Genomic DNA, 10694 nt, shown 5'->3' on the forward strand with positions numbered 1-10694 from the left:
CCTCAAGGGAGGGGGAGGATCCTGGGGGTCCTGGGGGTGCAAAAAGCCCGGCACCCCCTCTCTTGCTTCCAACTACCCTGCCTCATCCCACAGAACGGCAAGAGGGAAGAAAATAGGAGGGAGGCGAAGGGCGAGCGGGAAGAGCGGCGGCGCGCCAGCGGCTTGAGCGAGAAAAAGTTTTTGCATTAGGGGAAAAAAAAGTTTGCGCTTCTCGCGGGTGGTCCCGGCTCGCAGCCCAGTGGGCTGGGCCGGCGGGAGGGCTGGGGGCCAGGTTAGGGGGGTGGGGGTGGCCCTGAGGCTGCGCTGCCGTGGCCCCGTCTGCCCCCCCTCCCCACTTTACACCCCCCAGCCCAGGCTGCAGCCCTGGACCGCGCATCCCGAGCCCAGCGCCTAGACTGAGGTGAGAAGGGGGGCAGGCGGGGGACCACCTGGGAGAGGTGGAAGAGGGGGCCTGAGGGGATGCTCTGCTTGGGAGGGACTTTGCCCAGAGGGAGAAGTGGGGCATAGAGGCAATACTGGGGTGGGAGAGCCTGGAGTGAGATATTAGAAAGTTTGGAGAATTTTTTCATTTTTGTCTCTCTTTCTCTGTATCTTTTTTTCTCCTGACAGTCTGTGTGTCTGTCTCAGGAAACTGTGGATCTCTTTGTCTGTCTCCGCCTCTCCCATACATTAGAAACATCTCACTTTCATGAGGTTGGGATGAAGAGGTTGGAGGGACGTTTAGCTGGAGGTCTGCGTGGTAGAAAGGGAACTCCAGGTGTGTCTCTGAGCGCCGGCAGGAAGACGTCAGTGTTTCTGAAAAGAGGGAACAGCTAAGGAGAAAACCCTTGGTGGGGTGGGAATGGGTGTGTGTGAGGTGATAAAACCAATGGGGGTCGGCTGGGCTAGAACCTCTAACCTGTCGTGTGACAGATGTGCTTGATGGTGCATGTGTTTTGGAAAAAGGAGTGTCTTCTGGACAAGGAAGGGAGCAGAAGGGGCCAGTGTTTAATTTAGGCTCTAGGATGACTCCCCAAGGACTGTGGACTCCTGAGTCCCAAGGTTTGTGGGCAGGGTGCTAAGGAAGAGCCCAGAAACCCTTGTTTTGACCCTCTGACCTCAGGACCACCAGGATAGCGGGGCCAGCGGCAGGGAGACCCCTACTGGGACTGGTCAAGACCACTGGCCACTGCCTGCTGGTGCATCCCTGTTGGCCCTCCTCCCAAACGGGAGCTGAGGGGCCGAGGCCCCCCTTCCTCTAGTTCAGACCACCCTGCCTGCCCTTGCTCCCCGCTCTGAAGCCTCTTTCAGGCCCTGTGACCCCGAAACAATCTGCCCTGGGCAGCTAGCTTTGGGGGCAGGATTAGGGAAAGGGGATCCCATTGAGACTGCGAAATGAAAGTTTTAGGGGGCTGGAGAACTGGGGTCTTAATAGGATAGGTCTTTACGGTCCGGTAGAGGAAGAGGGCGGGGCGACTTCCCCGGGTAGTTGTAAGGGCTAGAGTTAGGGTGTTTTACCCTATCTCCCCGGCATCCCCCGCCAGGCGGTAGAGACCCCGCCCTTTACGTCACTATGGGGGTTCCCGGGGGTCTATTGGGGTTAACCCTTGGGAAGCCAGCTGAGATACCCAGGAACCTAAGGTGTCCTGACGCCTTCCCTCCTGACCTTATTTTATTTATCCAGTCACTTTCTCTCCTTAAAGTTTCTGTATTCTTTCTTTTCCACTCTGACACTAGGACCCTCACTCTCCAATAGTCCCCCCCCCCCCCATACACACCCCGGACGCCACTGCCAGCTTTTTGGATGCACTGAGGGGAGGAGGGAAGAATGTACTGTGTCCCGCCTCTCAACACTCCTCCGCTTCACTGCGGCTCGCTCTACTAGGCTCCCAGGGCGGGCGGGGGAAGCCGAGCAGTCTGCAGCCAGAGCCTGCGGCGGCGACTTGGGTGGGCCGAGGAGGCAAGGGGGTGGAGAAGGCGGGACCGCGAGAAGGGGGGCGGGGCCGACTCCTGGGAGCTGGGGAACGGGGGTGCGAGAGAGACTGGAAAATAGGGAGACACGGATGATTCAGGGCTCCAGGCGGGAGACCCTAGAGCTAGCTCCTTGCCCCATCCTGTGCTCTCATCCACACCCCAGAAAAATTGAACTAAAAGTTAGCAAAAGTTAGCTAAAATTTCCTTTAACTAATGTGAAGGGGAGTCGTGGGTGGGCCTGGCACGCGTGGGCAAGGAGACTTGTTCTATTTCCATCGCGGCTCCCCTGAGGCTGGACAGTAGGGCCGAAAAATGACTGAATAGGTACGTTTGGGGGAGTCTCTTAAGTGTTTGAGGGGGTCGTTTGCGAGCCCCCGCCTCTTTCCTCTGGGTGAGTCATAGAAGGAGGCGGGAGAAGTGGCCCCCCCCCATCCAGCTGCCAGCCAGCTGTGTCGTTCCGTACCACCCCCCACCCCCGCCCCCAATGCCAAGGTCAAGTTGAGAGGTCTTGGGTGCGGGATCCTGATCGCCGCTAGGAAAGGAGGATACAGTCTTGGCTGAAGGACTCCGGCTGGGTCATGGGGTCCAGGTTCCGCTCCCCATCTTACCCCGCCCTCACCCTAAATCCCAGCATCCCGGGATCACCCACCGCGCTGGCCGGCCCGCTCCGGGTTGTTCTCCACCCTACCCCGCCCCACCCAACCCTCAGTCCCGGGAGGCCAGAAAACCCGGGGTGGAATGAAACTGGAGTTCGAGGAGACTAGTGGACAGCGGCGGCTACCCCTAATGGATGATGACTTTGTTTTTTTATTCTCCCAAAGCCTTCCCTCACTGTCCTGTCCCCTCAAAACAGACCAAAAGAGTTAGGCGCCCAGATTCAAAATACACCAGAATAACACCAGTATCCAGCCTTTGTGCGCAGCGGACCCAGGAGGTTCCCCTCAGAAACCCTATCCCATTCTACACAGTTTTTTTGCTTTATAAAGAGAAAAGGGCAAAATCGTCCATGCTCCCTCCTGGCCCCACCAGCCTTACTGCCTGGGCTGTGGCGAGGGCTCCCTCTGCTGGACACTATAGAGATTGTGGGCGGGCTGCTCCTGAAGGAACAGTAAAGGGCCCAGGCAGAATCGCCGGCATAGTGCTTGAAGTTAGACGCTCCGCCTGAGTTCCATCCCACCCCTCAAAGCTGGCCCATGGTCAGAGAAGGAACTAATAGAGTCCATAGTATTAAAATCACTTGGAGCGCATAGGCACAATTAGTCCACAACGTTCTCCTGTACACACACAGACCACACAGTCAAAATTCCCACCCAGTTCCCATAAAAATCTCCAAGTTTCCCTGCCTCTTTGGGACTCCTAATCTTCAACCTGGCAAGGTTGATGCTCATTATAACCTGATTTCCCATGGCAGATGTCTTGGAGGAGCTGGAGGCACAGAGGAAGCTCTGTCCAGGGTTCTGTGCCTGAGTTATCTGACCTTCCCTGTTTCCCTCCCACCTGTATAACTTGTAGATCTCCTTTCCGCTCCTGCAGTGTTCCCACACTTTCCTCTCTGAGATACCATGTTCAACTCGATGACCCCACCACCAGTCAGTAGCTATGGCGAGCCCTGCTGTCTCAGGCCTCTCCCCAGTCAGGGGGCCCTGAGCACGGGGACAGAAGGTCAGTGCATATACCAATCACTGGGCCTTGAGAACTGGCAGATCTCTCACCCTGCCCCAAGTATCCCTCTCTTATCTCTTATCACATGCCAGTTTCCCACCTGTAAGATTTGAGGCCCCATGTAATATGGACTTGGAATATGGGATCAGGCCTTGCCTGGGGTTTCAAGGTGAAACCTTGTGTGTTCCCCATTCCAGTTGTTTCTCTCTTCTAGGAATGTCTGGTCTGCCCTTCTGCCATCAGGCCAACCTCATGTCTGGCCCCCACAATTATGGGCCAACCAGAGACACCAACAGCTGCACAGAGGGTGAGGCCTCAGGCAACACATCTTCCCTTTCTGCTCCTCTGGGACTTGCCCTGAGGGAGAAAGTGGGAGGGCAGGGGATCTAATTTGGTGAAGGAAACGCTTGGATGGGATCAAGGGATCAGAGCATGATCAGGTCACAGATAGGGCCAATAGGGCAAGGCAGAGTCAAGTGTCATTTTTTTTGCTGAGAGAACGGACTGGGTGCATAGAGAAACATGCCCCTTTACCATATTTATCTCCCCTGTTTCCTGCCCAGCCCCTCTCTTTCCTCCTCCCTGGAGTGGAGTCAAATTGACCAAGAAGCGGGCACTCTCCATTTCACCTCTGTCAGATGCCAGCCTGGACCTGCAGACAGTAATCCGAACCTCACCCAGCTCCCTGGTGGCCTTCATCAACTCACATTGTGCCTCTCCGGGGGGCTCCTATGGTCACCTCTCTATCAGCACGATGAGGTGCAGACAGCCTCAGGCTAAGAGGCCCCAAAAGACCCTACCAAACCCTATTAAAAGCCTCAAGCCCTCCAAACGACCTGACCCTATTTGAATCCTTATCATTTCAAAGGTGTTGAAGCCCTCCTCAATATCGCCTTGGGACTGCCTCAGCCACTAACCAGACTGTTTTCCAGGCACCCTCCACATAGTCCCAGAACTCCTGAGAATTTTTGAGGTGATAGTCCTAAGTAACTGCTTCCCCTCCTCCTCCTCCTCAGCCCATCTCTGGGATTCCCACCCCAGATGAATCACCAAAAAGGGACCTCGCCATCCTTTGGGGTCCAACCCTGCGGTCCCCATGACCCCACTCACGGGGGGATGATGCCACATCCTCAGTCCCGGGGACCTCTCCCAACTTGCCAGGTGAGAGCTCTCATGTTACCACTTGATTTCCCTCAGCTCAAGGGGGTAGGGAGAGGACTTTACAGGGGAACATGAAGGAAGGACAGGGGATGTAAAAGTGTCAGTACCAGAAAATTAAAGGGATGTAGGTGTTGGAGTTCACTCTTGGAGTTGAATCAAACTCTTCCAAATGAGATACCACCTTTAGCCCACCCTTTTATCGGTGCAGTCTGAGGAGGAAGTCTCTCCCAAACTCAGGGTTTCCAGATGCTTGGGTGGGGGCACTCAGAGCAGGAAGACCCAGGTGGGCTCTTTCTTCTGCCCACTTCTACCTTCATTACCCTCACTTCTTCCATTGGGGAAGTTGAAGTCTGAGCTGGACATGCTGGTTAGCAAGTACCCAGAGGAACCCTTGGAAGGTGACGTGTCCAGCCCCAACTCCACAGGCACACAGGTAAGGGTGGGGGAGGCTTTACTTCTGGAACCTGAGTGAAATAAAAGCTGTCATCCAAGTGACCCTGGGATTACATCTACTGCCTTAGGATCCCCTGCTGGGGATGCTGGATGGGCGGGAAGACATGGAGAGAGAGGAGAAGCCTGAACCTGAATCTGTGTATGAGACTGACTGCCGCTGGGATGGCTGCAGCCAGGAATTTGACTCCCAGGAACAGCTGGTGCACGTGAGCCTCAGGGGGTAACAGAATGCTGGCTGGAGCCTGTAGAAAATTCTGGGTGGGCCACTGGAATCAAGCTGAAGGCAGGAGATCAGAAGGTACTGAGGTCAGAGGTCAGTGCCCTTTGGAGCAGGCATAAACTCAGGAGTTATAGATTTGTTTCATAAACCTGGAAGAACTGAAATGGTTATGATGTCCCCTCCTGCACCATCCTCCCCTATGGAGTGGAGCCATAGAGGAATATGGTGTGGGTGGGAAGGTCATGGGAAGTTCTGGGTCTCTAGACAAAGGGGAACTTTGGAGAGCCTCTGCATCTTCTCCCTCAGCACATCAACAGCGAGCACATCCATGGAGAGCGGAAGGAGTTCGTGTGCCATTGGGGGGGCTGCTCCAGGGAGCTGAGGCCCTTCAAAGCCCAGTACATGCTGGTGGTCCACATGCGCAGACATACGGGCGAGAAGCCGCACAAGTGCACGGTGAGGCACCCTCGTCCCAAGCCCAGGGTCTTCCCTAGATGGGGGCTGCCCACCAAAGCAGGGCCTCACTATGGCTTTTATGGACCCTGGGCACTTAGGCCTTTGTAGGCCCTTTCCTTCATGAACAAATATTAAAAATGTGTATTTTATGTTGTGCTGTATGAAGGTAAACATACTGATATTATATATTAGAACACTTTCTTGGACCTAAAAGCTAGGTTTTCCCTTGCTTTTAAAAGAAATTAAAACATTTTTGTGGGACTTCTGAAAGTACTGTTGTGCCTAGGCACCCTGTCTACTATTCTGCCTAGAGCCGAGCATCAAGGACAGAAGACACGGCCAAACTCCCCCATCCTAAAACAGGCTAAGGGCCGCATGCAGGGGGACTTGCCCTGCTTGACCAGGAGATGCTCTGGCCTCAGCTCCCTGTCCCTGCAGGCAGACTGCCTCCAGCTTCTTCACTTTCCCCAGCTTTCGTCTGCACTCATCTCCTAATTATGGAAATTCTCCTGAAGCCCCAGTGCTCTCCTATCTTGAGTTATATTCTCTGATACATGTCCCTTTTGAGCTTTAGAGTTCCTCTAATTCCATGTCCTGAGTGAGAGCTATCCTTTGGCCCCTACATCCCCCAGTTTGAGGGATGCCGGAAGTCATACTCACGCCTCGAAAATCTGAAGACGCACTTGCGGTCACATACGGGTGAGAAGCCATACATGTGTGAGCACGAGGGCTGCAGTAAAGCCTTCAGCAATGCCAGTGACCGAGCCAAGCACCAGAATCGGACCCACTCCAATGAGGTGAATGTCCCACCTAAGAGACCCTCCCCACTTGAGAAGCCACCTACCGGAGAGTTTCCCCCATAAGAAATCCCTTAGCCCAGCACCCACTCCACAGAGGTGAGTTCTCCCCGCCTATATAATTCACCTGGAGACCTTTGTGAAACTAAGAGTTTCTGCTTACCACCCTAGCCCTACCTTTAACCAGCAAAAGGGCTAACCCCAAAAAGACCCATTCTAACTGAAGGAGACCCCTGACCCCTTCAACCCCTGAGTTTATGAGGCCTCACAGCCCTGGGTTCACCCTTTCATCTTTCTCAGGCATGGGCTGTCAGTTTCCCTAATCTTTCCCAAGCCTCTCACTGTTTACTCCCAGGGCCCCACTCTTCTTACTTTACTTTCTTGGATGCTCTGTGTTCCCACTTTACCCCCTGTCCTCACTTGATGCCACCAATTTTTTGCATTCCTTGTGCATTCATCCACTTTCACAACTTTGGCTGCTGTCTTCATTTTCCCATAAACAGAAGCCATATGTGTGTAAGCTCCCTGGCTGCACCAAACGCTACACGGATCCCAGCTCACTCCGGAAACATGTCAAGACAGTGCATGGTCCTGACGCCCACGTGACCAAGAGACATCGAGGGGATGGCCCCCTGCCGCGGGCACCATCCCTTTCCACAGTGGAGCCCAAGAGGGAGCGGGATGGAGGCCCCATCAGGGAGGAGAGTAAACTGACTGTGCCTGAGGGTGCCAGGGTGAGACAGCCCAGACAACCCTCTGCCTCCATACCCCTAACTGCATTGGTGACATCTTAATTCGCCCATCCCCTCCTATCATCCTTCTATGGCCAGTCCTCCATTGTGCCAGTGTTGCTCCTTGGGCTACCCCAAATCTAAGGAATTTAGTCTAACTATTTAATTGGTTCAGAAATTCTTATATAGGCCTTGTTGTATGGTTCCAAGTCCTTTACGTGTACAATTTCATGTACTCCTCACAAAACTTCACAAGAACTTACCTTCCCCATTTTCAGATGTGGAAATTTAGGCATAATTTACCCAATGTCATAGAACTAAGAGAAAAAATTTGAGCCCAGGTGGTCTGTGATCCAGACTAGGTGTTTCTTATTAATGCTTCTCCTCTAGTTTGCCCTGTCCCTTACCTGCTCGACCCTCTCTACACCTGTAAGCCTCCCCTCAACCCCAGCACTAACTGGGACACTTGCCAAGTTCAGGGAGCTGTGGGGAAATGGGAAGGGTGCCACCTCCCTCCTTCATCTTCCCCACAGAAGCCACAGCCAAGCCCTGGGGCCCAGTCATCCTGCAGCAGTGACCACTCCCCAGCGGGCAGCGCAGCCAATACAGACAGTGGTGTGGAAATGACTGGAAACACAGGGGGCAGCACTGAGGACCTGTCCAGCTTGGACGAGGGGCCTTGCATTGCTGGCACTGGTCTGTCTACTCTTCGCCGCCTTGAGAACCTCAGGCTGGACCAGCTACATCAGCTCCGGCCAATAGGGCCCCGGGGCCTCAAACTGCCCAGCTTGACCCACACCGGTGAGACCTGGGTGTGGTGGATGGTTGCTGGGCTGAGATCTGGACCTTCTTTGAGGTTGGAAAGAGGACTTCACCCTTCAGAGCTGCAATATAATACCTTTGTACACTAGGAAAAGGTCCCCCTTCTTTAAGACACTTTTCTTCCATCCATCAGAAAATTGTTGTGATACACAAAGCCTGTGAGGTGAATCCTGTCCCTAAGATTGTGCAGTGTACAACCTGTACAACTGTTCACAGCAGCTCTGAATCCCTGGTGACGCAGAAGTAGAAAGAGCATGGGAGAAAGAGACAGAACTAAGTGGTTAGAGTTAGGAAGCCTTTCCCTGGAATTCCAGGACAAGGTTGTACCCTAGTAGTGGCAGTGTGAGATTCAGGGGGCTTTCTGACCACCTGCCTTTTCTCCTTATCACCTACAGGCACCCCTGTGTCCCGCCGTCTGGCCCCCCCAGTTTCTCTTGACCGCCGCAGCAGCAGCTCCAGCAGCATCAGCTCAGCCTATACTGTCAGCCGCCGCTCCTCCCTGGCCTCCCCTTTTCCTCCTGTTTCTCCACCAGAAAATGAAGCATCCTCTCTGCCTGGTCTCACACCCACCCAGCACTACCTGCTACGGGCAAGATATGCTTCAGCCAGGGGAGGTGATAGCACCCCACCTGCTGCGGCATCCAGCCTAGATCAAATGAGAGGTCTTCCTGGACCTTCTTGGAGAAGCCGAACTGAGTATCCAGGATACAACCCCAATGCAGGAGTCACTCGGAGGGCCAGTGACCCAGCCCGAGTTGCTGACCACCCAGCCCCAGCCAGAGTCCAGCGGTTCAAGAGCTTGGGTTGTGTTCACACACCCCCCACCATGGCAGGGGGAGGACGAAACTTCGATCCCCAACTCCAAACCTCTGTCTATTCACCACAGCCCCCCAGCATCACTGAGAATGTTGCTGTGGATACCAGAGGGCTAAGGGGGGAGCCAGAGGTTGGGACTTCCATAATGGGCAGTGGTCTGAATCCCTATGTGGACTTCCCACCTGCTGATACACTAGGTTATGGGGGACCTGAGGGGACAGCAGCTGAGCCTTATGGAGCTAGGGATCCAGGCTCCCTGCCTCTTGGACCTGGTCCACCCACCAACTATGGCCACAGCCCCTGTCCCCAGCAGATCTCCTATCCTGACCCCACCCCAGAAACATGGAGTGAGTTCCCTGCCAACTCTGGGCTGTACTCAGGCCCCAAGGCTCCACCTGGAGCCTACAGCCAGTGTCCTCGCCTTGAACATTATGGACATGTGCAGGTAAAGCCAGAACAGGGGTGTCCAATGGGTTCTGATTCCACAGGATTGGCACCCTGCCTCAATGCCCACGCCAATGAGGGGCCTTCATGCCCACAGACTCTGTTCTCCCACTACCCCCAGCCTCCTCCACAATATCCCCAGTCAAGCCCCTATACCCAACCACCTCCTGATTATCTTCCTTCAGAATCCAGGCCTGGCCCCAATTTTGATCACTCCACTCACTCCACAGGACAGTTCAAGGCTCAGCTTGTGTGTAATTATGTTCAGTCTCAACAGGAGCTGCTGTGGGAGGGTGGAGGCAGGGGAGATCTCCTAGTCCAGGAACCTCTCTACCAGAGTCCCAAGTTTCTCGGGGGTTCCCAGGTTAGTCCAAGCCCTGCCAAGGCCCCAGTGGCCACATATGGACCTGGCTTTGCACCTAACTTGCCCAATCACAAGTCAGGTTCCTATCCTACCCCTTCACCATGCCATGAAAATTTTGCAGTGGGGGGAAACAAGCCTTCCCATAGGGCAGCAGCACCACCACCCAGACTTCTGCCCCCACTGCCCACTTGCTTTGGGCCCCTAAAAGCAGGGGGCACCAACCCCAGCTGTGGCCACCCTGAGGTGGGCAGGTTGGGAGGGGGTCCTGCCTTGTACCCTCCCCCTGAAGGACAAGTATGTAACCCCCTGGACTCTCTGGATCTTGACAACACTCAGCTGGACTTTGTGGCTATTCTGGATGAGGCTCAGGGGCTGAGTCCTCCCCTATCCCATAATCAAGGGGACAGCTCTGAACACACCTCACCTCCCTCTGGAGCCCCCAACATGGCTGTGGGCAACATGAGTGTCTTACTGGGATCCCTGCCTGGTGAGACACAATTTCTCAACTCTAGTGCCTAAAATGTGGAATCCTACCCATCACAGATCCACCTTTCTTAAGGGTATCCATTCCCCCAGAGAAGTCAGAAGGAGCCATAGCCCCATGGGATGCCCTGAGGATAGGAGGTAGGGGCTGGGGGCTGGATACAATCTGTATATATTTTGGGGAGGAATTTGATAATGACACTTTCCTAATAAAGGAACTGCATCAGAAAGAGCTCTGCTTTATATGTTATCGTGGGAAGGGACGATGACAGGAAATGAAGAGAAGCAAGGATTAACCCCCCACTCTCCCTGTTAGAGAAACTTCCTCACCA

The 10694-nt window shown here is 54.3% G+C and overlaps 1 protein-coding gene across 1 annotated transcript; it reads left to right on the top strand.

Moving 5' to 3' along the window:
* The first annotated feature begins 363 nt into the window (after positions 1–363).
* On the top strand, positions 364–10591 carry GLI1 (GLI family zinc finger 1). The gene is made up of 13 exons (XM_066258808.1): positions 364–400; positions 610–757; positions 3487–3615; positions 3830–3922; positions 4179–4374; positions 4632–4776; positions 5120–5209; positions 5298–5435; positions 5756–5905; positions 6538–6702; positions 7206–7436; positions 7967–8234; positions 8651–10591. Exons 3-13 carry the CDS (start codon positions 3516–3518, stop codon positions 10396–10398), a joined length of 3324 nt encoding a protein of 1107 aa, XP_066114905.1. The 5' UTR covers positions 364–400; positions 610–757; positions 3487–3515; the 3' UTR covers positions 10399–10591.
* Positions 10592–10694: the final 103 nt, after the last annotated feature.

Source organism: Saccopteryx bilineata, chromosome 2 (assembly GCF_036850765.1).
Source record: "Saccopteryx bilineata isolate mSacBil1 chromosome 2, mSacBil1_pri_phased_curated, whole genome shotgun sequence".
Lineage (NCBI taxonomy): Eukaryota > Metazoa > Chordata > Mammalia > Chiroptera > Emballonuridae > Saccopteryx > Saccopteryx bilineata.

Excerpts from the sequence above, each read along its gene's own strand:
- GLI1 (XM_066258808.1), top strand. The coding sequence starts at position 3,516 with ATGTTCAACTCGATGACCCCACCACCAGTCAGTAGCTATGGCGAGCCC. Across the intron at positions 3,923-4,178 it reads CACCAACAGCTGCACAGAGG|CCCCTCTCTTTCCTCCTCCC; the intron begins GTGAGGCCTCAG and ends TTTCCTGCCCAG. Across the intron at positions 8,235-8,650 it reads GCCCAGCTTGACCCACACCG|GCACCCCTGTGTCCCGCCGT; the intron begins GTGAGACCTGGG and ends TATCACCTACAG.